At 39.5% G+C, this 26,609-nt stretch overlaps 1 protein-coding gene across 1 annotated transcript in view; it reads left to right on the top strand.

The window, feature by feature from the left end:
• LOC111654035 (discs, large homolog 2 (Drosophila)) overlaps window positions 1-26,058 on the top strand; it is a 135,421-nt gene extending 109,363 nt beyond the window's left edge. The window contains exons 12-24 of the mRNA XM_087173557.1: window positions 5,086-5,188; window positions 6,975-7,019; window positions 10,728-10,842; window positions 11,228-11,404; window positions 12,003-12,078; window positions 13,997-14,093; window positions 17,151-17,201; window positions 18,232-18,333; window positions 19,011-19,034; window positions 19,858-20,030; window positions 20,336-20,445; window positions 21,733-21,824; window positions 22,685-26,058. Of these exons, the coding sequence (XP_087029683.1) occupies window positions 5,086-5,188; window positions 6,975-7,019; window positions 10,728-10,842; window positions 11,228-11,404; window positions 12,003-12,078; window positions 13,997-14,093; window positions 17,151-17,201; window positions 18,232-18,333; window positions 19,011-19,034; window positions 19,858-20,030; window positions 20,336-20,445; window positions 21,733-21,824; window positions 22,685-22,791 (1,272 nt within the window). The 3' untranslated portion in view covers window positions 22,792-26,058. The remainder of the gene's footprint in view (window positions 1-5,085; window positions 5,189-6,974; window positions 7,020-10,727; window positions 10,843-11,227; window positions 11,405-12,002; window positions 12,079-13,996; window positions 14,094-17,150; window positions 17,202-18,231; window positions 18,334-19,010; window positions 19,035-19,857; window positions 20,031-20,335; window positions 20,446-21,732; window positions 21,825-22,684) is intronic.
• Window positions 26,059-26,609: the final 551 nt, after the last annotated feature.

Raw genomic sequence — 26,609 nt, 5'->3', positions numbered from 1 at the left:
GTTCTGCTGGTCACTACCCAGGATTAGAATGTGGGTTGTAGTTTATGACTCTTATCTAGAGAGGGACAGAGGAAGGGAGGTTGGTGTGTGCGTGTGTGTGTGTTTGTGTGTGTGTGTGTGTGCACGTGCTCATGCATGGCACAGAGAGGCCAGGATTCACACCATAGTGATAATCAGACCTTTTGGTGTCACTTATCCTATATAAGAAACAATCAAATATTGTTAGGCAGAGTCTTATTGTTACAACTGGAGATTTTGCCTATATTCTCCAGTTGCCTGGTGTCCATTTGTTGATCCTCTGGAGCCTTTGACCCTTGATCTGATTCTATGTCTCTCTGGCATGCTAAAAGCATGGACTGTTTGTGACTATTAAACTATTAAATTGATAGGAAACAGAGACAAAGGACCCCTCTGTCACAAAGTGTCAATTGTGGGTCCATAACTCTGCTTGTCCTTACAATGAACTTCTTTAATGGCTTGTGACTGATGCCAGGCCAGGTATGTACGCTACACCATGTTGAGTTTTATTTTCAAGGTAAATCCAATTTGTGGAGATGGTGTTTGTGTGTTTCTTTCAATATATATATATATACACTGTGTGCACAATTATTAGGCAAGTGAGTATTTTGACCATATCATCATTTTTATGCATATTTTCCAACTCCAAGCTGTATAAACTTGAATGCTTATTGAATTTAAGCATATCAGTGGATGTGTTTTTGTGTAATGAGGGAGGGTGTAGCCTAAAGAGATCAACACCCTATATCAAGGTGTGCATTAGGCAGGTTCCTTTCCTCAGACAAAATGGGCCGAAAAAGAGTTCTAACTGACTCTGAAAGGTCAAAAATGGTAAAAAGCCTTTCAGAGGGATGCAGCACTCTTGAAATTGCTAAGATATTGGGGCGTGATCACCGAACCACGGTCAGTTTGTTACAACTGCTGTTGGCTGCCTGATAGGGGTAATGGCCTCTATTTACCAATTCACAAAACAACATCATGTGATATTACTGATGACATCATAGTTTATGTGAAATCATTATCCATGGTGTTCATCTGTGTAACATGTAACATGTAGAAAAGCAGAGAACCGTTCATACAAAAAATAGAGACAGAGATTCCTCCATTTATAGTTAGATTCAGACTGATGGTCATTCATTCTGGGCTGCACGGTGGTGCAGTGGTTAGCGCTGTCGCCTCACAGCAAGAAGGTTCTGGGTTTGAGTCCCGGCTCGGACATGGGCTCTTTCTGTGTGGAGTTTGCATGTTCTCCCCATGCCTGTGTGGGTTCTCTCCGGGTACTCCGGCTTCCTCCCATGTCCAAAGACATGCAAATGGGGACTAGGCTAATTGGATACTCTAAATTGACCATAGGTGTGGCTGTGAGTGTGAATGGTTGTCTGTCTCTATGTGTTTGACTGGCGACCTGTCCAGGGCGTACCCCGCCTCTCGCCCGAAAAGATGCTGTATGTGTAAAGTGTATGGATGAGATGTCACTGTATGCAGAAGAGAGTCCTCCTCCTGAGTGACAAATATGAAACAGTCAGCATTTACCATTTACCATTGGAAGAAAAAAAAACAAAAAACATTGACACCCCTCCTGACATGTAATTACTTCAACACGGATTCAGAGAAATTTTCAGCCAGTTGATTTTGTCAGTGACAAAAACTAACAAAAATCCATGTATGTATGATGACTGACTGAGATGACTGACTGAGATAATGAACATACTGCACAGTGTGCAGTAGCTAGGGAGAAGTGATTGTTCTGCCTCATTATAGCTAATTGTAATTGTTTGCCTCTCACACTCATGTCATTCTGTGCAACAGATTACACTGTCTCATTTCATTGTAGTTATGTGATTGTGTGGCCTACAGAAAATCGAATCAACATGACACTATCTGGCTGTTAATTTGCATCCAATCAGCAGCTCGGTCTACCTTGATGGGAGCAGGCAGTCCAACAATGGCCTGGTTTTGAAGTCTAACAATAACTTCCCCTGTCTCTCCCCACCATCTAAGCACACACTCTTCAATCTTTACACACTATCTTCTTATCCAGTGTGGCTCTTGTTGCACTTACACTTAGAGCTCCTTGGTCTGTTGTAATTGTTCAGCTGTCCTGACTCTGAAGAACAGCACAGCAACTGTGCAAAGTGCAACTGTAAAAAGATTTTTAAAAAACAGATACATTTTTGGATTTCCTCTGAGATGACTATTGTTATGTGAGTTTATGTGTTGAAGTTTTAGTAGCAGCTCTTGTGATAATGTGAGAAAAATAGAACACTTGCTATATTTTTAATGAAAGAAGCAGAGAAAATTATCCTTTAACGTGAGAATTAAATTCACAAATAAAATCTTTAATGTATGCATCACAGAAGCATTTGTGTTCAGATGTATCACACTTCTCATCATATCTCATCAAATAAATCTAAAAATGTTTGCATGTAAATTTTTATCATAACCCTTCATTGCGCTGAAATGGTTAAATAGATATAAAATAGAATGTAAAACAAACCAGAAAATTCCTGAGTAAATTTTGAATGTGCCTGCTGCTCAATGCATATCCATCACACACGGTTCAATCTCTACAGAAGACGTTACTTTGAGTTTCATTCTTCTTGTAGAGAATTATCCTAACTCTGACCTCAGTCACTGCAGGTATCCCTCAAAAAGCTATTTGAACCTGCAAGGACTGGCCAAATTGACCTCACAATGATGGTTTGTCCCCACAACCATAGCAAGACATATATACAGACATGTACATGCCCTAACAGAAGTTGATCTGCAATAAAGCTATACCACTATACCTCCATATAGACGATAGATCAAACTTTTATGACCTACCTTACCTCTTATCTTTTTGACTATTATTTTGAAAGTATCTGTGCTTCTCTGCTTGGCAGTATAAATACATGCATATGGATTTGTGCAACAGAGCCAATAATTCCCTCTTACCATGTTGAGGCTTTTATTTTGAAAGTTAATCCTAATTTTGGAGATGGTGTTTGTGTGTTTCTGTCAATATATGTGTTTGCGTGTGTGTAGCAGCTGTGTGTAGCAGCTGTCTACCATAGAGCCTCCAAACACTTTGTATTACCAGGTTGAGACACTTATACAGTTATGGCGGTGATGGTGTTTGTGTGTCTTTCAATATGTGTGTGCGTGGTGTTGGTAATTGCCAAAGCTTAACCTTCAAACAGCCCTTTGAAGTTTTCAGAACCAGCCAAAATGACCTGACACCAATGGTTTTTAACCAAAAATTTCCTCACAACTATAGAAAGACATGTACACACACACAAAGAACCACACATCAACACACACACACACACACACACAAGTACACACAAATACAGCGTGTTGATTTACCTTAGAGTTGCTCTCATACCTGCGTTAAAAGGCTAAGAATAAATTAGTCTAATTAGCCAATCAGAATCAGCTTTGCCCATTTCTGCCCAGTAACACCTGCTAAGTAGCACCTGCTGAGACACAGGTCGTCACTGGCAACTGTGGCCACCAGGGCAAGGAGGGAAACATGCACACACAATCCCCTCTGTCTCCTTAGGCAGACAACAGCTTTTTTTTTTGTTTTTCTTGGACATTTTTGCTTTTCTTCTGATAGGACAGTGAGAGATAGAAAGGAAACTCAGGGGATGACATGCAGCAAAGGGTTACGGTTTGGACTCGAACCCATGGCTGCTGCGGTTAGGACCTTATGACCCAATCCACCTGAACATTTAAACCATTTTTTTACATTGGAGTAGAGCAGCAGTAAAGCTCTAAAGAGGGCTGGATTTGGTAGTTTTCAAGATGTCTCCCCATTCATTCTCTATGGGAACTTTTTCGCATTTCATCGTCATGGTTACTCGTATCACTAAGAAAAGTCATAGCACACCATTCCTGATCAAGCTGCACGCATTGATATACATATCGTCTGGGTTTTCTCAAAGCTACGGGACTACTTACGGGCCAAAATGTTGATACGGAAGATGAATAAGACGAACTAGAAAATGCATTTCCTGCTGAAAATGCGTGTGAATGCTGAGAGCTGAATGAGATTGCTGAAACAATGCTGAAAAAGCTGAAGCAACTGCTGAACCAATGCTAAAGTATCTCAAGCAATGGCTGAAGATTAAAAGCAGGTTGAAGGTATGAAATGGTTGAAAAAAGGCCCAAGTTGTTGCACAAGACTGTAGAAAATATACAAAATGTGAACAACAGAAAAACATGTTAGTTGAAAGCTAAATGGCCTAAATTGGGTGAAAGAAAACCTAAAATAGAAGAAATGTACAAGCAAAACTTTTAATGTCTCACCCGAATGAGATATCTGACAAAATGCTAAAATTGTGTAAAACACCCCATGCAAACATACACACAAAAACAAATACAGACATCACTAATAGATCTTAAAAAAGTGATAGAACTAATGGAAACGAACTCAAGTCTACAGAACAATAGATAGACTATGGTTGCAACTTGAGTGGACTTCCTTTTTTCCTGGACATTGCAATCGTGGGGGGTGAGGGGTGCTGATTTGATTTATACATGCTCTCATACTTGAGAGTAATAAGGGTTAAATTTAATGAGTCTAATAAGCCAATAAGAATCAGCTTTGTTCATTTCTGCCCAGATACTGCGTTACTACCACCTGCTGAGACGATGGTTGCTATCAGCTTCTGAATTTGTATCGCAGTCTGTAGGAGAAGAGTGTGTGTGTGTGTGTGTGTGTGTGTGTGTGTGTGTGTAAGAGAGAGAGTCTGGCTGTTTAAGACACAGCGCTCATACAAATCTATGGGAGACAGGGGTCAGTGAAACTCCTCAGCAAAATTATAACATGGTCAGCACCACAAGAACCTCCTGAAAACCCCCATGTGGTTTCTTCAGTAACACACCTGCCAAGTCTGAAGTTGATTGAATTAGCGGTTGTCGAGAAAATCTTTCTTCTTCCATTTATAAATAGATGCCATGTAGTTGCACTGGTGTGGGATAAAGCATGGCTCACATGTGCTACAGGTCATTGTTCTGTGTCAAATAAAACAGAAATATCATTAAAAATAATCCTGTAAATTTTCTACATTGTTTAAACAGGTAAATGGCATTGACCTACGAGGAGCCACACATGAACAAGCAGCAGCAGCACTGAAAGGAGCGGGACAGGTGGTCACCATCATTGCCCAGTACAGACCAGAAGGTGAGGCGTGTTACTATACAAACGCAGGAAGCCTGTGGTTTAAATGTCCTGCTAAACAGCACAAATATTCACAGATCTCCCCTCCCCTCCCCCTCCCCTGCCAAAATGTGATTTTGTTCTAATCAGGCCAAGTGACGGCTCATCTTATGTTTTATTGCCAACCTTATTATTTCAAGTGTTTAAGTTCTGTTGAAGTGTCACAATGTAAGTGTCCCACAGAATTCTCCTCCCACACATCGTGACGACTGTCAGAAGAAGAAAAGTAAAAAATGCGGTTTTCACAGAGAACAAAATGACACAACCTGACCACACTGTAATTGTTGGAAACAGACCATACACACTATCTCGGACAAAAGATAAACAAAACCAGAGTCTATGAAAATAATGTGATCCCTACAGACTGTACCCTCAGTGTCCTGTCCCTCACACACTAAAGATTTTTGTTTAAAATCTTTTCATTAATTTAAATGTCAAGCACATAAATGAGAGACAGTGTTTTGAGAGCTTTAATGGTCTCTCTCTCAGGCAGCCCGTCCTCCATGGTGTAACAGCTTCACCAGTCTTCACCAGAGCAGTGGAGATGGGGTTTATGTAGTATGAGAAACATTCTGCACGGGGTTCAACTCAATAGTTAGAAAGGTATTCACTGGTCATCATGACAGATGCCACCTTGTGAAATGCGAGGTCACTTCTAATTTCTGTTTGGTGTGACATTTCCAAATCCCAAGGTTTCTTTCTTCGGGTCATCACACCTCAGATGAAGGATTCTAGCACTGAATGGACTAAATGGTTCTCTTAATGGATGAGATTTGATTGAAGTGTCATTTCCTGTTGATTTTACCTTCAGAATAAGTCAAAGTGTCCATCAGCTGCAACAGCATCATGATCAGATTTCTAAAAACAGACATGTTTGCACAGCATGCATTCCCCCAGTTTGCTGAATGGGTGGTAATGATAAGCAGTTTTTATTGAGATATCAGTGGTGCTGATTTATTATTCACAGCACACAGCACAGGTTAATGACAACTAACAAATATTCTCCTACTTAAATGGTGCAGTTGTCAGACATTAAATTTAGTCTTTTCTATTCTACAAGTTTTCTGACAAACACAAAGTTTCTGTAAAGGGTTTAAAAATGGTGGTAACAACATCTGATTCAACAAACAATCTCCTGTTTGTCTGTGAGTTTCTTTGTCCTGGTGCATTAGCATGTAAATTATAATAACCCATCCAGGGCATTGTCATGCTAATTCAAATACACCAGAGACTGTCTGCCAACCTTCTGTGAGTTAACACATACGGACGGCTTTGACTGGTGACATGCCTCCTCTGATTAAGGTCAACTACAGCAGTATCTGCCGAAGGGCTGCAGAGGCAGTGACTCATTGGCAGCAGTGTCTCAAGAGGTACCAAACTCACAAACTGTCCAAATCCTTATACTGAGAGTGATGGTGTTTGTTTGTATCTACATTGAGGTAATTTCCTCTCAGATCTAAAACATAACATCCAAGCCTCAAAAGCTTTATCTGTTGAATCAAGATTTCTTGATTTTTGCTTAGAACATCAGTCAAACCTGAGCCAGAACGGTTGGCACCAAGTCCAGTTTGAAGCCCTCTGTAACCAAGATTGTCTTTGATTTAGTGATGACTCAGGAATCTGTTTCATCGAACGCACCCATCTCACTTCTTCAGCTTATTGTTCCCATCTGAGGTGACATCTTACACATGACTAACTGGGCTTTGGACTCCTCTTGGACTAACAACTGCTTTCTCTTCTTACTCATCAGAACTTGCTCTATGCTCACCACGACGGGCCCACTCTCCTGCACCAGGTTTGTGCCGTTGGCACCTGTGGATGCTTTGAGCTTTAGCATCATTCACCAGCGACTAAGTGAGAGTCACTGAGTGAATGTGATGACGGACATTCTGTCCGAAGCACACCTGATCCTTACCTCCCCTAACCTGTTTGACTCTCACTCCTCCACTGCACATGCACCTTTTTAAATCCTTTACCTTTTATCCCTGTGCTCCTCTCAAACTCTGTCCTCTCTTTTTCCACTCTGAAAATGTATTTAATGTTGTGCGTTATTTACATATGCTTTGTTTCAAGGAGGTTATTTCCAGTACCTGATGACAGTTACTTGTGTTGCAGTCTAATGGCTTTATAGCACATTTATTTTTATTCATTACATGCCTTTGTTTAATGTTCAGTTCAGTCGTCAACAGCTTTTATTTGCAGCTCTTTTCCAACAAAGTTAGATAATAGTAAAAAAAAGTGTCTGCAGTGATGTCTTTAGATTGATCAGAGGAACCAGGACAAAGTCTCTGAACGTCGTTCAGACCCGGTAGTCGATGCAGGGTCTCAGAGTCTTATCTTTTTTTCGACAAAGAAGAAGCCCGCCCCGGCTGGAAATGAAGAGGGGCGGATGATGCCTGCAGCCAGGGAGTCATTAATTTAGGTTTCAATGGCCTTCCTTTCAGGGGCAGACAGGGAGTACAGGCAGCCCTTGGGAGGTGACATGCTAGGCAGGAGATCAATGCCGCAGTCATAGGGCCGATGCGGAGGCAGAGATGTGGCATTGGCTTTGCTGAAACCCTGGCAGAAGACGTAGTACTCCAGGGGCACCCCGGAGATGTCAGTTGGGGCACTGGAGCTGGGAGAGTGTAATGGCAAGGAGGCTTGCTTCAGGCAGGACAGGTGACAGGAGCTGCCCCACTCTTGGATGGCCCCGGTCTCCCAGTCAATTTGGGGCTTGTGCCGACAGAGGCAGGCGAGATGAGTCCAAAATATGAAACTGAACAGACTCATGGTGGTTGCTGGACAGGATCATGGGAATCTGGATGGTCTGGTTGCATGACCAAATGGTGACCATCGAGGGCCCAAGCAGGAATCAGATGAGGCAGAGGAACCCACTCGAGCCTTAATTGCTGAGCCAACCCCTCGTCGATGATGCAGACGTCAGCTCCAGAGTCTATTAGGGTAGCCTGGGTGTGGGGGTTGTCAGGAAGGATAAGCCGGGCTTGGAGCAGCGGTCTTTGGTTGCGGAGAGGTTACATAGTTGTTGGGCTCACCAGTATCTCTTGGCTTTTACTGGGCAGTTGGAGACAAAGTGACACGCCTGCCCGCAGTACATGCACAGGTTGGACTGGTGACGATGTTCCAGTTCCCCTGGGGTGAGGGAGGTGCGGCCTAGCTGAAATATGGCTCGGACTCTCCCTTCTGTTGCCCTGGTGAGGAGGAGGGACTGGTGAAGCCCCCTCGGGAACGGACATGTGGCGGGCAATGAGGGACCCCCTGACGGTTCTCTCATCTGCGGGCCTGGATGCGGAGATCAATTCGGATGGCCAGCTCGATCAGCAGCTGGAGATTGTCTCTCCCACTCAGCAGTGCCCCACAGGCGAGCCCTGCCCGTCAGATGATTGATGGTGAAGGCCACCCTTGCCTCCTCGGTGGTGAAGGTGCAGGGCTGAAGGGAGAATAGCAAGGAACACTTTGTTAGGAAGGGGCCACAAGTCTCTGTGTCTCCATCATCACGCTCCGGGGTTCCCACCCGAGGTTTGGGGGCATCTCTGGGCGACGGGGAAGCTGAAGCTGGTTCCTGTGCAGTTAGAGCTGTTGAGGGCGTGGGAGCAGCGGGCTGAGGGAGGAAGGTCTTTAGCTGCTGCATTTGCCCTACTAACACAGCTAGCACCTGCCCATTAACCTCAGCCACCTGTCTAGCTTCTGCAATCAAGTCGGACGAAGGATCAAAAAACCAGCAGGGAAGAACTCACAAGACGAATGCTGCGAATTTCGAGCTGGAGAACGGCAAACAGCCACAGGGACAGGCAGACGGGAACCAGGAAGTGCACAGGCAGAACTTGTGGTCGGGGACAGAAGGCTGAGGCATTTACCAGGGCAGAAACGAGGCAGGATTGTGAGGGACGAGCAGACACTGGTTAAAAACACTCATCTGGTTTGGTGTGTACGTTTACACTTGTCTCCGCCCCTGAGCTGCTCATAAGCAGCCACAGAAGAGAGAGAGGTGTTTCCCTCTCTCTGCTTAGTGCTCTACTTGGCACAGAATTGGACTGTGTGTCAAGAACAGAGAGAAGGAACCCAAGGGGAACAGAATATAAGGAAGAGACAACAGCCAAAGAAGACATAACATCAAAGTAAAAATGCAGAGAGGTATGTGAGATGCATTGAGTAAGACTGGTTGAAACTAGAGGATTATATGGTTAGATTAAATAATGCAGACCTTTCTGTTTCTGAAGTAGACTGTGATTTTGTATTTTGTTGTAGGTGATTATCCAGTATGATAAACAATAGACAATTTCATGGCTAATTATTTCTTTGGTAGCCTAATGATGAAGAAACACATCTGTGTCAGAAGGCATGGAAGAGTTTCATGCAAGTGTGTTGTAGACAATTATAACTGGAAAACAAAGTGATATCACAGCAGACTTGGTTTCTTTAGCTTTATTCACAGTATATTTCTCTTCTTTTTTCTCATGCTGGTTTCTAAAAGTCAGGTTGTGCAGTCTGTGGTTGGTTTTGTCATGGCAGAGCATGTCACATCTCTTCACTTTGATCTTATTAAAGTGACAGATTAGCCAACTATTCCTCAAATTATCAGCTTTTCCACCCTCATAGTAACTGCACTGTCAGGGGAAACAGGCTTGTCAACAAAGTGATGGATTTTCACATTTTGACATCCTCTTTTACTTTGCTGAGAGCGATTCAGTTTCCAGCTTCATACATCACTGACTGGAGATCATGGTGGGTCACACTTGGTGCATGGATGTTAACAAAATAAATGAAGAAATTGTGGATCAGTGTATTCTCAGTATTGGGGTAGAAAATCTTGTAAATGCAGCAGCACAGAGAACAGCCTCAGAAATCTGAGGATGTCACATATCTGTTCTCTTTACACAATTTCTTTAATGTGTTCAGGTGATGATATAATACCTGTGTGAATATCAATTTATGTCACAGTCAAGGTTGGCTCGCAGCCACGTGCAAGGCTAAAAATGATTAAAACAGTTTGTCATGTACGACTGGATGATTGGAGGACATGTAGAGATGTAGAAAGTGGCAAGTATGCTGACATCAGTGGCCCCCTTCAGACAACATGAAACAGAAATATAGACTGGTATGTTTTAGTTTAACAGCTGCTGTATCGGTGACAAATTACATGTCACCAACTTAGAAGCAAGTATTTTATAAGGTATAACTTATATATAAATAGCATAAATATATATATATATATTTATAGCAAAGACTCATTCACATTCAACATCATCCTTTTATCTCTTCAATCTACTGTATGTGTCCCTGCACTTGTTAAGCTCACAATGAAAATGTATTGTAAAATTTATATAAAATTGTATATAATAGCATGTTCTGAGTCCAAATTTTCCTTGAGCACACAGCCTTTCTTTACCATCATCTCTGCAGTGTGAGTAAGGGACAACGGTTCAGTCCCCCCTCCCCCCCCAATGGAATCTGAATGCAAAACTGACTGTCAGTCTTCATCCATTCTAATCTTCTCTTGTAGAATATGGGCGTTTTGAGGCCAAAATCCATGACCTGCGGGAACAGATGATGAACCACAGCATGAGCTCTGGGTCGGGATCCCTGCGAACCAATCAGAAGAGGTCGCTCTATGTGAGGTTGGTCTGTTTTCAGAATTCAGAAAAAAACCCCTCAGATTTCTTCCATGTGATGTCTGCACTGATTTACTTCAGGCTCCGTGGTAGAATTATGTGAATATCATCCTCTACTTTGAGCAACAACTAGTAATGCTTTTTTATGTATGAGTGTTGCTGAATGAATGTTAAGATTTAACACACACATACATGTTAAAACCTGGTTTGAAACTCAAACAAAAGAACATTTCTTACTATAGCAACCCCGATGGACCGGATGTCACTGTTCTCTCTGACCTGGTAAAGCTATGCTTCTAGTTTCCGCTTTTAGACCGGACCTCACGTGGAGGAATGACAGTAAAACATCACTGTACTCATCCTGATGATCCTGATATCTTCTGCTGAATAGGGCACTGTTTGACTATGAGAGGTCAAAGGACAGCGGCCTCCCCAGCCAGGGGCTCAGCTTCAGGTACGGGGACATCCTCCACGTCATCAATGCCTCGGATGATGAGTGGTGGCAGGCCCGCCGTGTCACTCCGCATGGGGACAGTGAGGAAATGGGTGTCATCCCCAGCAAGAGACGGTGAGCAATAGATAGAAATGTGTCTCTGGTCGTGGAAATTGTAGAAGCTTGTTGATGATTTGTGACTGAAAAGAAAGGAAGGTGTTTAAACACAGACAAACAGCTTTTTGATATTCCTCTACATAATCCACAGTTTATGAAGAGAAAGAGTAACAACAAGAGCGCCTGTAGTGTCCCCACACTCAGTAGTATTCATGGAGGGAAAAAGATTAAGAAGCCTACCCATGGGTTCAGTGTGGCATCAGAAAACTAATTCCAGAAACTGAAATGTGGGGTTAAAAGTAAAAGTTCTTTACTAAATATGGGCTGGTACATTACAATGTCATGTCAGGTCTTTCACACAGTGAACCCAGATCAATAAGTTGTCTAATGTCAATGTACCTCTCTGCAAAGGTAAAACCGTTAGATACATGCAATCACATATTAGACAACTTATTGATATTTCTCAATATACTCAGTGGTTATCATAATGAATGAGAAGAGTGGAAATGTAGAAGAATAGAAGTGTTTAAGACTCGTCATCACCCCGGATTTACCAGAGTGACTGATTTCATTCCATCACTGTGGTTAATGACTGATGTGGCTCTTTGCTTGGCAGCGTGGAGAGGAAAGAGCGGGCACGTCTAAAGACGGTAAAATTCAATGCCAAGCCCGGGTCGTTTGATTCAAAAAGGGTAAGTGCCTTTATGAGAGAGTGGCAGTTTCTATCCTCACATGAACAGTGAGCTTTTTGTGAATTGTTATTCACTTAACTCTTAAAAGTGAGATAGATTTCATTGATTCAGCAGAACACATCAGACAGTTTCATCATGTGTATATTTCTTCATCAACACATCCATCAAACATGTCACAACCATACAGCCCCAAATTTCTAAAACCCATGTACTGATAATTCTACAGTTATTTTATACTGATTCAAAATAGGTACATGAGCCAGAGCCTTTTTAATAGGCTTTTATAAATTATAAAAAAGGGGTTGGATTTGGCTGAATTCTGTCACTGATATTAAACTTCAATGATCAAACTAAAGTAAATCTTTTACGTTTTCAACCATGTTTCACAGATATTTCACACAGATATTTAATTTCTTCAGCTGCATTAAAATGTGCAATAGAAAGCAGGTGAGAAATGTGTACCTTCCATCACATCTACTGTATAAATCTGATTTTTAATGAACTTCAGGAAAAAATGGTGACTGAACTTTGGGCTGTGCATCCACTCTAGCCTGACTCTCCACAAACCCTCAAAACTGTACAAATATTACACATCAGCAGCTTAATTTCTTCTTCAAATGATGGCCTAGCCAGCATATTCATTATTTGAAGTCTCATCCTCTGGAGTTCCATCTTTTCTTTCTATCATTGCATGTGTTTTTTGTGTGCTTATCTTTACTATGACTAAACCTCAATTATGTTGCGTCTCTCAAAGCATGACATCAGTAACTCTTCTCTCACCTTGCTTTTACTTTAAATGCCTCTGATGCAACTGTGGTATGTCAAGAAGTATTAGGACCTGCAGAATTATTCCATCCACCTGTTTAACGTTTCTCTATTTTCGTGAAATGGGAGTGCGGCGCAGATTGCAGTCCCTGCTTAGAGTGCCGGAGACTATTCATTCAACCAAGATGGTAACTCCGGCATCTAACCTAGCAACGCACTGTATCAGTTACTGGCTTGCTGGCTATTAGCATTCTGATGCTGGTCATTAGAATGCTGAGGCTAGATAGATTAGCTACTGATTTGGCTGGCCACCTTCTTTTTGTATTTTATTGGCAGATTGGAGCCAAATGTGATGTGGTACTGCCACCAACTGTAGACAAATGAGACTGATCTAGATTCTTGCACATTGAACTTGATTTGAATTCGTCAATTTTATTTATGTATTTATTTTTACCAAAATAAAAAGTAATAGCTTGCGTCACTGGGATACCAAACCAGCGGAGTACATAACCTCAGTGCGTCCGAGGAAAAGACCAGGTTGTTGGTGCAGCACTGCCTTTCGCGCCGTGCCCCAGCACGAAAATAGAGCTTATACAGTCCATTTGTAGATGATGGTGCTCTATGTACAGTGGAGTCCAAAAGTCTGTGCCCACTTTCCCATTCATGTAGATTTCACAAGCCTTTTTATATCAGTTCATGACAAAGTTTCACCAACTCAAACAATACCTACTAATTATAGGACATAGAACTACTATAGATATTTAGCTTTTACACTGCTGTGTTGATGAATAGGCATAGTCTCTATTTTACTGAGTGACATTGCAAGATCTATTCAGATATTTTACTGCAGATTATTTAGGAATGCAACTAAGTTATTTTCGTCTTTTATATTTTCAATTAATTGTATAGTCTATAACATCAGAAAACAGTAAAGGTAGTATATCCCAGTCCAACACAATCATATAATACAGTAGATGGAACCAGCATGTTTTTTGTTTTTTGGCTTAATAAATGACCTGGGAATCTGGGAGAAACAGATGTTCTGTTTTCACTGTGAGAACTTCTTGACGTTCCACTTTCTGCACACAGTTGTTTTGTCTGCATGAACGTTACAGATATACCTGTTTGCCCCATGCTTTCTCTCCCTTCACAGTCATTCAATGACAAACGTAAAAAGAATTTCATCTTTACACGAAAGTTCCCATTCTACAAGAACAAAGAGGGTGAGCAGGATGGCAGTGATTCGGACCGTAAGTAAGCTCACGGACACACATGTATGTACACGCAGAGAGTCAGTGTAGGTCACATGTGGGTCTAAAAGGCCACAACAGGGGATTGTATTTTTGAGGGTAGGGTCATTGTGGAGGCCTTTCCTGCTTCCTCTCATGATCATGTCCTGTTGTCTTTGTTTTCTTTCTCTTTCTGTTGGATCGCAGTCAGAGAGACTGTGGCTCGGATGCTGATCAGTCAGCAGGACAGAAGCCAAGTCAATGCTCTTCAGTTTTGTGTGATACGTCCCCATATGGTGATATTGTTCGACCCAGTTTTTCCTTCAGGGATCATTTAGGTTCAATCTCAAGGAGCCGTAGTTGTATCATGGTTTATTTGGCTCCCCCTGCTGGCTGCTCAGTGTCTGGACAGAGGCAGATCTGTGGGCCCATGGCTCCCTACTTTCACTGCCTACAACCTTTTACTTATGTTGCGGCTGTCCTCCTTCCTGTCTTTTTTTATTCTGGCACTCTTCGGATGGCCAATAGGACATCCTGGGGATAGGTGATGATGGGTATGGGACAAAGACATTCAGTAAGTTGGTCCAACAATAATTCCTCATCTCTGTTTCCTGTCTGAATGTGTTCTTCTTGCTTGCGTTATTGCATGCCACATTTGTTGGATTTGTCTCGCCATTCAGTTTGCAGAGTGTTGACCTCTGTCTCATTTTCACTAAACTCAAAGTTTGGATCACAATAAGTATAGGTTTATAAGAAATAAACATCATGGAAAGATTTTCTCACAGAATCAGTCTGCTTTGTTATTGTCAGTGGTCTATGGCAATAATTAACGTCTTACTTTATGAATTTGTCTACTTGTTAATGTCAGTGAGATCTGAGGTGTGTAACAATGGAAGTGACTGACAGTCCCATGGTTCACAGCACAGCCACTACAGGCCACCCTGGTTAAATAGCCACCACAGTGATTCTTGTGTACTCAGCATCCCAAACTGTACATTTTTATGATTCCAGCCTTTACTGACCCCTGTCCTCAGATGTTGATAGTGTTTAATGCATGTTTGCATGACACTGACATGAACACCTAAAATATGTATGTCTTCGCCTGTGAGCATGTCACGTTGAAGCAATTTTTAGAGCACATGACAATTATGTTTGTAAGTTATGTTGTATTGTGTTGTTGTACTGTTGGAGTAAACGTTTCAGTCATCTGGGATACAGGCAAATATACAAGTGAAAATGAATACAAGTAAACTGAACCCTGCAGCAAACAAACATTCTTCGAATGTTAATGCTCTGTTACTTTGTATTTCATCGACTCAAAAAAAAAAAAATAAAATTAACTAGTAATTGTGGCACTAAGTCAGTACTTAGTAACAGCCTCTTCCTGTATCATTTCATGCTCTGAGATGTTTTGGTCTGTCCTGCTCACACAGCAGGTTTAACATGCCCACAGATGTTCAGTGATGTTCAGGGGGCTGCTTTGACCCCTCCAGAAGCTTCAGCTTGTGTTTCTTGAAGTAGTTCATAATGGATCATTGCCCTGTAGTAGAAGCCAGCCTTTGCAGGACATCTGCCTCCAGAATTTGTTGATTGATATTTAGTGGAATCCATTCTCCCATCTGTCTGTGCAGTGTTTCCTGTGCCACTGGCAGCCACACAGCAACAAAGCAGAATATTTCCACCGCCATCCTCAACAGTTGGCCCAGACTTAGTAGGGTGTCCAAACTTTTCCACAGGCCACGATGTACTATTTTTTCTGTTTTTCAGGTTCATGAAATAAAACGTAACACAGCATTAAGAAGAAGATGAATATTTGATTTTAAGGGCTATTTGCTGCAATTTACTGGGACCTTTCTGTGTGGAGTTTGCACGTTCTCCCTCTGCCTGCGTGGCTTCTCTCCGGGTATTTGGGTTTCCTCCCATAGTCCAAAAACATGCAGGTTAGGTTAACTGCCAAATCTAAAACACCCATAGGTGTGAATATGAGGGTATATGGTTTTTTGTCTCTAAACGTCAGCCGTGTGATAGACTGGCGACCTGTCCAGCCCCCCACCCCACCCCCCCACGACCCTTTAAGGGTAAGTGGTATAGATAATGGATGGATGGATAGATAAAAATGAACTGCATTTCAAATTTGTCCAACAATTTCTTCTTCCTTCATATTGATTTAAGTCAACAAGTCAACCATAACCATAGTCAGGGTTGTTTTTGGATATTCATGTCAGTGCAAACATTTTTCAAATAACTTTATATCAGCATTTGTCACTGAAACTATATTAAATGCACATAACATCATTAGCTGAGGTAGAGCATCACAACTATCCAACAAAAACTTGTTTTTTCATTTATTAGAGTGAAGTGACAAAAATATCACTGACAGTAGATTTGTTTTTTGTCATTTTGTCTTTAAATACCATAATTAGTTTTACACCATATTGTATCAAATTATCTGGAATAATTCAACTGGGAAGCTGTAGAAGTGGATGATACTAAACTCCAACTAGAGACTCCAGCTACGACTGCCGTCAACATGTTGTTTCAACCCTTACTCAGTAGTCATGAGTCAAACCACACCCTTCATTTCAATCTTAGCTACACACCTATATAGTCTTATGACTGCATCTTACAAGTTGTGACACTATGGCGGTGACATACAGATAAACACCTGCCAAACTACTCAAACCACATCTGTGGTAGTTCCCGCCACAGTAGGTGTCTCCACGACATTTTGCCATAAAGACACACACACACACACACACACACACACACACACACACACACAAACAATGAAATGAAAACAATACCAGACTGTTGCAGCTGGTAAATAAATAAATGACTGGCTTTGATTCATGATTGACCCTCATGATTCATTTATTTAGTCCACGCTGCATACCTGCTTTTTGATGGTATGAGGGCCATATTTTTAAACTTTTATGTAGAACATCAGGTTGATAGACCATATTCTGTGACATATGCTGCCATGCATGTAGCTTTTGTAACCCAGTGTGGCATGTTTATGTCAGAAATGAACATTTTACCAAATAACATAGTAACGTTTTTCACTATGTTCCCCACCAGGGAGTCAAGAGGACGTGATTCTCTCATATGAACCTGTGCTGCGGCAAGAAAGTAGGTTGTCATTTCTCAGTGAATGTGTCATCACAGCCTGCCCACAGTGTTTTGATTAGCTTCAGTCACATGTATGGTACATTTGGACATTTAAAACACATCACTGTAATTGAGGAAAATGGACAAGCTCGCTTGCACTGTGTCTTGGACTTGTGATTAGTATTTCCAGACAGGAAAATTGATGTCACTGGTGTCAAGGTTTTAACCATTTGATGGAGCAATATGCTCTGTAAACAAATTTGAACAGGCTTGATACAGATCACAACCCCACCCGGTTGTGCACGAGATGCACATCATTTAATGAACACAATCACATGTTATGAATAACTAATCGCAGAGGGAGGGTGTGGGGGTGGAGGGAGTTACATGTCTGAAAGCTGGCACCAGTGAAGCAAGAGGGAAGAAGAGTTTAGCATTGTTGCATATAGATTGAATTAGTGGTAAATGTTAATGTGGAGCACCAGTTGTCAGAAACGGGTCATGGGTGTTCGGGACGTGTGACTATAAATGAGATCTGTTTTCTGAATCAACATAAATAAATAATCTTACCATATAATAAATATACTGTATTATTTATTTATATTTATATTGGTATATTATTTGATATGTTATAATTATAATATACATAATATATATATAATAGCTGTGTCATTTTGTCAGACAAATGCACTGTCTGTCTTTTAATAACCTGATTGATTCCAGCAGCTACACCTCTTTGGTTTAGATCAATGAATATAAAAGATAAAATCTCACACTAGAAATCTTCTTGGAAGGATTTGAGAATTGAACTTTGAACGATTGATCAGATACAGTATGTAGGAAGATGTATTAAATACAGTAAACTGTCACTCACAGTGCTTTTACTTTTACATAAATACAGTAATTTGCTTTGATCATTTATGAAGCTATGTGACAGGAGAGAACCAGGGCTCAGCAGGAAAGATACAGGCTTTGGTCCATTATTATCCATATCTTGTTTATCCATATGTATCTGTTATATAGTTAAACAAATACCGTATCTTCCTTCCAGTTACTTACGCCAGGCCCATCATAATCCTCGGACCAATGAAGGACAGAATCAACGATGATCTGATATCAGAGTTCCCGGACAAGTTCGGGTCTTGTGTGCCACGTAAGTAGTTAATGGAAGCAGAACAGGAATTTTATTTTTGAACTGTTCATGGACACTGAAACAAAAATGATCATAAATTGTAGGTAGGTATTCTGTTACATAGTTGTTACACTGTGATATGATGTAATACTAACAATGTGTAGAAATTGTGAAATGACTGTTTATTAATGTGCTGAAATGCTATTTAATCAGTTGTGATCATGTTCATATCTGATGTGAAGTCAGTGGACAACCCACACATATCATTATTTTTAATTTGCATTTTAACACCAGCTTTCCACACGCCACTGTGAAAAAGGCTTTTTTGAATTCTACTTATTTAGCTCCAAAAACTCTCTTCTCTAATATCATGATATTGGATGAGCGGACAAGAAAGATGTGCATCATTACTGTCTTTGGCTCTCTGTGGATCTAAATGTTTTGCAATTGTTTTGTAAGAGAAAGCTGCCATAGTGATATAAACGGAGGGACCATTATCAGCTTTTCTTCTGGTTTGTGTTTTTGTGTGTGTGCAACCCCAGTACCTACATGTGCCCCATTTTAACCCACTCTAACAGAACCACCTCACTCCTTTGTGCATTGTCTTATGTGTTCTCCATCAGGCAATGAAGTTTTTATTTTGCATGTTTTAATTTACCCATCTCTTTTATTTCAATTACCCTTTAAACCATATAAAGCTGCTATCAGTTCAGGGCACCAAGGTAAGTGAGTGGATAAGATGAGTTGATTTCACCCTTTTATTTAGAAAATTAGTCTTGAAGTAATTTGTCCCCATAAATACTTATAACCCTTTGGGTTAGGTTAATCCTAAACCTAACCTAACATAACCTTTTCCTTCTGGAGTTCTAGTTTGCATCGAATCAATTTGGGACTGTTAGTTTTAGTGACACTAGTGTTATATATATATATATTTGATAACACTTCCCACCCCAGTATTTATCAGCCACTTTCTTCTGTTGTAACTTATACAGTGAAATTTGCTCCAAGATGACAGAATGTTTTGAAGCCGGACGTTTAATTAACATGATATGTTAAGAATATATCATTATGATTTTTTTATTCATCAAAGCTTTGTATGTATACTACAGTTACTTAGAAGAATCTGGATTTTTGCTATAAACAACTGATTAAACTCTGGTTGCCACTTGCTCAGGTTTGGTAGGATACTTCCTACAGCACAGCAGGGCACCACTCTAACTAAAAGTAATAGTAGCACCATCCTATTTTGATCGAAAGCAGCAAGTTTTATTGGAACATATGGTGTTAATTTTAAGAAACATTGGCATTGGTGTGACAAAGAGGCTCCCAGTCATTTCCACCATGATCTTATTTGTTTGTGTTAATTACAAAATGGTATCACAAGTAATGTACAATATTAATATTTGTGTATAGAAATGTTTAAAGCAGTTATATAGACATTAGTGAGATTTTTAGTAAGAATTAAATAGAAAATGTAACACGTGTCTGTTTATGGCAAGTTGGTTAATAAGTTATAAAAAGCGTATTTTCCTCCTTGCACCAAAGATACCACTCGGCCGAAGAGGGACTACGAGGTAGATGGGCGAGACTACCACTTTGTGATGTCAAGAGAGCAGATGGAGAAGGACATCCAAGAGCACAAGTTCATTGAGGCGGGACAGTACAACGATAATCTTTATGGAACAAGTGTCCAATCTGTGAAATATGTGGCTGAAAGGGTGAGCCCCTATCTGTTTATAAAAGTTGCATGTTACTTGCACCAAAGTGTCAGGACTGTGCATTGTGCAGCTCATGTTTATCTGTTATTTATATACCACAAGAAAAGAAGTAAACAGAGCTTTTACTTGCTGCTGTTTAGATCAGAGTTTAGCTTATGATATAATCACACCGTATGAGGATTGTTTTTAGGTTGAAAAAATCTTACACATCGCAGCTTTGATATTATATATTTGGTACAATGAGAAATCAGCGTTACTGTGGTTTTGTGTGGTACATCTCTGGTAAACTCGTGCCTCTGTCTCAGGGTAAACACTGCATTCTGGATGTGTCTGGAAATGCTATCAAACGACTACAAGTAGCACAACTCTATCCCATCGCCATCTTCATAAAACCTAAGTCTATTGATTCATTAATGTGAGTATTCATTTTTCTTTTATTACAAACCATATACAAGTTCCCCTTTGACTATGTTTATTGTGTCCACTAGCTTAGGTTACTCGTGTTACTGTACATTTTGCTCTTATTGAAAGACTAAGACAGGATCTAAACATGTAATATATTGTTTATATCACACTGTAACATGGTTGTAAGCAGATGTGGAACACATGTTTTAATCAATTAGTGCAGTTCCTGCTTAAATAGCAAAATAAATCCGGCCCATATTTGGGCCAGATGTTGTTGTCTTCTGGCCCTTACTGGCCTTACCTTACTGCTTTTATAGTCATATTTCTTGAACTTGTGTAAGTTTTATGTGAAAGGTGCAATATAAATACATTTTTACTCACTTTTACATACATATATAGCAAAATCTTCAGGCAGTACAGCCAGTACAGCAGGATAGAAGCCAGAATCTGCCCCAAACATTTTAGATAGTTCTCATCACGCTGATGTTTGTTCTGTTCATTTTTCTGGTAAGTTTGACTATAATTAGCTATTTGATACCATAAAATAGGAATCTGACATCATGATTGACAGCTGTGATTGGGTGGAGTGGGTTTACGGGTGGGATCCCAATACCACGGCTGCACCCACTACTGCAGAGACTCTGGTTCTTAATGACGTCACCAGCACAAAATGGAAGCGCTCTTATCCAGGATGTTTTGGCTTCATTTTTTTACAGTGGTAGGAAATGGAGACGTGTCATCCATCTTTATATACAGCCATTGAGCTGGAGCATGGCATTTGATGATGTCACTCATGAAATAAATGAAGGAATCTGTCTGTTGATTTTCTCATGATCATTCAAAAAACATCATAAAAACCTCAGCGACAAACCTGCAAGGTTTAAAGTCAGACGAGAAAATCGACAGACAGAGATGTTAAATTAGATAGTTAGCTTTATCAACAACTATAACTCATGCTGTGAGCATCATAAGTGGAGGCTGATATAGGCAGATAATGACAATATAGTAAAGCGTAGTTGTAATAAATAAAATAAGTCTTAGTAGAAGTTATGGTTTCTCACAAATACTGTATGTTAAACACTTAAAATGTCCTTACTTCTGCTTCTAACTATATTACAGTGTGTTATTAATGATTTGTAAAAGCTTATATACTGCTTATTATTACTAACTAGGGGGACTTAACGTAAAGTGTTACCTGGAATTTAATTCACAGTTGTCATAAGTTGAAATCAGAGATCATCTGATCATCAGGATCATGTCTGGCTCTGTAATATTTTGTGTCGTGTCTTCTGTGCAGGGACATGAATAAGAGACTGACAGAGGAACAAGCCAGGAAAATATTTGACAGGGCAATGAAACTGGAGCAGGAGTTTGGTGAATTCTTCACAGGTATGATATTAATAAAAGAACAAACGCAAAAGAAGCCATCTATATCCAGCTGATCCTTCTCAAACACAAAGCCGGCTGGGTTGTTGATTAAACACAAAGCCCTTCATTAGACCACAGAACAGAAACAGAGTGAAAGTTGTTTCATATCGTTTATGACTATCTTTAACTTTTACTAACTTTCACTGTTAATGCATGTGAATATTTTAACTTGAAATAATTCCGATTCCAATAATTCCAGACATTTTGTTAAGAATCCAGCATATATAAAAATGTTCATTTCTGTTTTTTGTATTAGTGGTATGATCATGTATACTTACAGAAAAGGATGAGGGCCAGAATTCGGAGATTAAATTATAAATTATAAAAAAAATTTAAAAAAATTCACATGTAACCCTGACCCTCTTCCATACATACTTCTATTAAAATGGTCCAATTCAAAGATATGTAACATTTCCTTTTGGCATCTTCAGTCCAACTCTGTCATTGTCCGTCTTTTATAAACACTTATCAGTTAAACTGAAACATCTAATCATTTTATGTAGACAGAGGTAAACTCATATTAAAGCCACTGTGTGTTAATTTCTTATGTGATAATTAGCATATTTAATTTTTTTGTTTGTAGAAACTTGAGACCATCCATGTGATAATTAGTGTAAAACATGGGTGAAACTGCTCCACAGGGTGTTTTTTTACTCTACCAGCAGGAGTCAGAAACCTTACTCCTCCTACACACAGGCTCTTTAAACATTTGACAGCGAGGCTTCATGAATGAAAAGATGTATGTGTGGATGTAACAAAATTTGATGTACCTGTTCCATATGAAGTCCCACAGTACATAAACAGTTCCCTTTGCTTTGCAGCCCTGGTTCAAGGAGACAACTTAGAGGACATTTATAACCACTGCAAACAGGTCATAGAGGAACATTCAGGACCCTATATCTGGATCCCCTCAAAGGAGAAACTATAATAACTCATCACTCTGGAAGGGAGTCTGGACTGTTAGAAACTAGTAATAAGTTGTAACATATGTTAACGGTATGGCGATGAATAGTCTTCATAAATAATTATTCTGAATATGTTTTATATTTTATTTTATTTTCTCTTTTGTTTGGTTATTGCTTCGTTTTTCACTCAACATGAATGTTGCTGAATGTAAACCGCAAAGTGTTAGGAAATTTTAGGTCTTGAAACATGAACTGTTTGTATATTTGCGTATTTTTCTTTGAACAAAAAGGAACAGAAATGTAATGGAAACTAAATAAATGTGGGTATGTGTCCATATCGGCACTGTGTTAAATTTCAAGCAGGAAACTGGAGGTGGTTTATACATCATACACATCGGAGATGTCTTTGCTTTGCTAACGTAGGAAGGAAAATAGGTATTCCAACTCCAACACCCCCACCCTCCCTTCACATTGCATCAACTAGCAAGTAATCATATGAACTTCAATGCTATGTCTGATTTTGCATCTGTGCATCCCCTGAACACCGCTGTCTTTGTTTACACTGTCATTTCTTCTGTGAATCACTGTATTTATTTATTTGACATGACATTGAGGATGTGTGAGGAAAATATTTTATTCACTGTAAAATTTAAAATTTTTACTCATTTAAAAGCAGGCATTACTTATTCAGTTGTTGCATTGACAATGATAAGTAAAGGGAGAAAGCTGCTATCCGCAATGGAGATGTAACACTATATTTTGCTACTTAAATTGCTAGAGGGCACAAAAGCACAGAATTATTTATTATTAAAAATATAAATTTGATTAAATGGTCATTTACAGAGCATATTTTATTTGAGTGATGTAGTATGTTGTGACTGTATAAGGATGGATGGGAATTTAATGGTGAAAAAGATTTGATGTTCCAGTATTTTGTAGACTTGTAGAGAAGAGACAGTAGTCAAAATAGTGAATTTAATACTGAAACACGTTTAGGTCCTTTGAAATTAACAGAAGGACATTTACTTTTTAAGGTATAAAAATATCTGGTAGAAAAGACAAAAACAGAAACGTCAGAACACAAAAGTAAAGTAAAATCATAAATTAGACAAAATGGAAATACATATCAGAATATTCTGAGAATATTGAGAAATGTTTGGTAATAATGATTCATTTATATTGATTTATATTATTATTTTTTTTTATATTTATATTTTATTATATTATTATTATATTATATATTGATGTTTTCCCACACTATTTCCCTGTTGAGCTGCAGTGGAGGGACAGTGACAGGAGAAGGGAATTTTATACTAAAAAGACTTTGGAAAATATCCGCTTGATTTGTAAGACTCCACTGCTGAAGCCTCACATTACTTTCATATGAACTTTTGAACAGATTTTTTTGCACAGAATGGAGACTGTGGCTCTGGTACCCCATCACTTACATTGGAGGCACATTAGGAAGAGAGCTCTTAATATCCACTATGAACAGAAGTAATGATCACAACAAGAAGAAATGGTTTCAGTGTTAATATGGTCACCTGACTAATATTTTAACACACACTTTTGTGAACCTGTCTTTTTAATTGTTTGGTTGACAATGTAACAATTTGGTGATACTGATAATGTACACAAAGTAAATCCTAAAACATCAGTAACAACCCTCAGGTGGCCCGTTAGTGAACCTTAGTGATTACATCTGTCTGCCTCTGGTTCAAACACCGAGTTGTATAACAGTCGTGGCTGGCTACAAGCTCACTGAAGAGATGTGTCTGAGCTGCAGAAACCATTGTGTCAGGATCCTGGATCAGCCACAGAGAGACTGGAGACCTGAATAAAGATTTGGTTTAGAAGTGGACAAGCCCTGATGATCCTGAGCAGATGACTCACCGACCCAGCACGATACAGTATATCCACTATAAATAGTTTACTCACCAGTGGCTTGCCTTGTTTGAAAGGGCATACAATATAGTACCTCGCTTTGTTAAAAATATAAAATAAAATCCCATGATGTACATAAAGCTCTTGGAATGACTAATGCATCTAACCAGTGTGATGACCCTTCTGTTTTGTTTAACTGCAACGCCATTCGCTGTTAGTTTCCCCTTGATAACAATTTGTGAGTGATATGTATTCTACTGTTAATGCTATTTGATTTGTAGTGGCAAGTTTCACCCAACCTGTTACCAGGTAAATATAGTAATTCCATTAATTGCAGGTATGTTTCTAATCAATGGGATGTTTCAAAAGTGCACTTATTCATTGTTTTTTTGTAACAAAAATAGGCACTGTGTGATGACAGTAATGAATACAACTTTTAAAGCAAATATAAATCACATCCATTGATTGTGTAAGACAGCACAGTGAAACCTGAGAAGACTGAACCTACTTGTATGGACCACATGCTGTACTTGTACTAGACTGATGAGAAGCACTTAAAACACTCAAACAAGTGTTTTGAAGTAAAACTGCTGTTTTCATGGAGACATAAGATCATCTTTCTCTCCTCCCTCGTCATAAATTGGTTGAGATTTGGAGCTGATGAGAAAAAAACATCTTCTCAGCTGTGATACGTTTAGATGAAATCTATGTTCCCTTTTATTTTTCCAATATTGTTTTAAGATATCTGCCATCATTCTTTTGCAAATCTTCCATAACGTTATTGGTCCACCACTTGCCTTAACAGAGTAGGTTTACTATATATTAAAGATGAAAGCTTATAAATGTACTTTTCCTTTGAGGATAGAAACTCCCCTTCACATCTTAACTTCAGTGAAAGAGCTGAATCAAATCTATAAGCTACATGTCATTGTGCTGAGGGTGTTGACGCCTTGTACCTCTAAAGTTCAAGGCTGAACAGATTTTATATTTTATTCTTGCACTTCTATTGCAAGAATAAAACATTTTAAAATGGTCAATGAGACACTTCAGTATCTTGGCCTTATTAAGTGTTATTGGCCAGCAATATGATGACATGTAAAAGGAAATATATCCTCATATACTGGCTTGAAACTAATGCTAAACTTAATACAGTACTTCCAAAGTCAGTGTGAAAATTGTAACACATGATATTTTACAGGCCAGTGAGGATGTTTGTGTAGAAATGTAAAGGATGGCTGACCTGTGCAAGTCTTCTGTGTCCTGTGGATGTGCAATATTCAACACAACTGAAGCATTGAGGTACTTGCTGTGTTCTACGACATGATCAAACTGCAAACTTTGATCATTCAATCAGACGTGTCCATTTTAAACCCAAATAAAACACTGTTGAGGTGGTGTCAAAGTAATATGTTTTAGTTATCATGTTAACGTGTTCAGGTGTTTTAAGTTGTAAACCCTAAATTTAAAATTCACAATGATGATTTTCTCATTACTGAACATTATTGACCCCTTTGAAAATATGAATTAAAAAATTTTTAAAAAATCCTTCAACTGCATTTTAGCAGGTGACTGTTTTGTACCAAAGTGAATATGCACTGACATTGTATTCAGCTGCATCCTTCAATAATAGTGCACTAAGGTGCTCCTCGTTAATCTGTTTAGTCAAGTTAACAAGTTCACTAGCATGAAGTGGAAGTGGAAATCTAAACAAACTAAAACAAGTTCCCTAATAGGTTGGCTTCCGTTACGTCCACCGTCCAGTGGAATTAATGGTTTCTCCATTGTTCTAGTTCAACTGATATTAACACTGGTTGATAGCTACACTATGATGTCACATGATGCCTTATGAGTTTGTGAATTGTTACCTGAGCATTTTACTAAACAACTGACCTGCATATGATATTTAGTTGGGATTTTAAAGGAAATAATTATTGTGTTTTCCAAATTATATGAAAAT

The sequence above is a fragment of the Seriola lalandi genome, unplaced genomic scaffold, assembly GCF_002814215.2.
Source record: "Seriola lalandi dorsalis isolate HSWRI2012SDOR001 ecotype SW California unplaced genomic scaffold, Sedor1 jcf7180002054256, whole genome shotgun sequence".
In the NCBI taxonomy this organism is placed as follows: Eukaryota; Metazoa; Chordata; class Actinopteri; order Carangiformes; family Carangidae; genus Seriola; species Seriola lalandi.
Note: the sequence above shows the minus strand (reverse complement) of the source record. Positions and strands in the feature narration are given on the sequence as shown.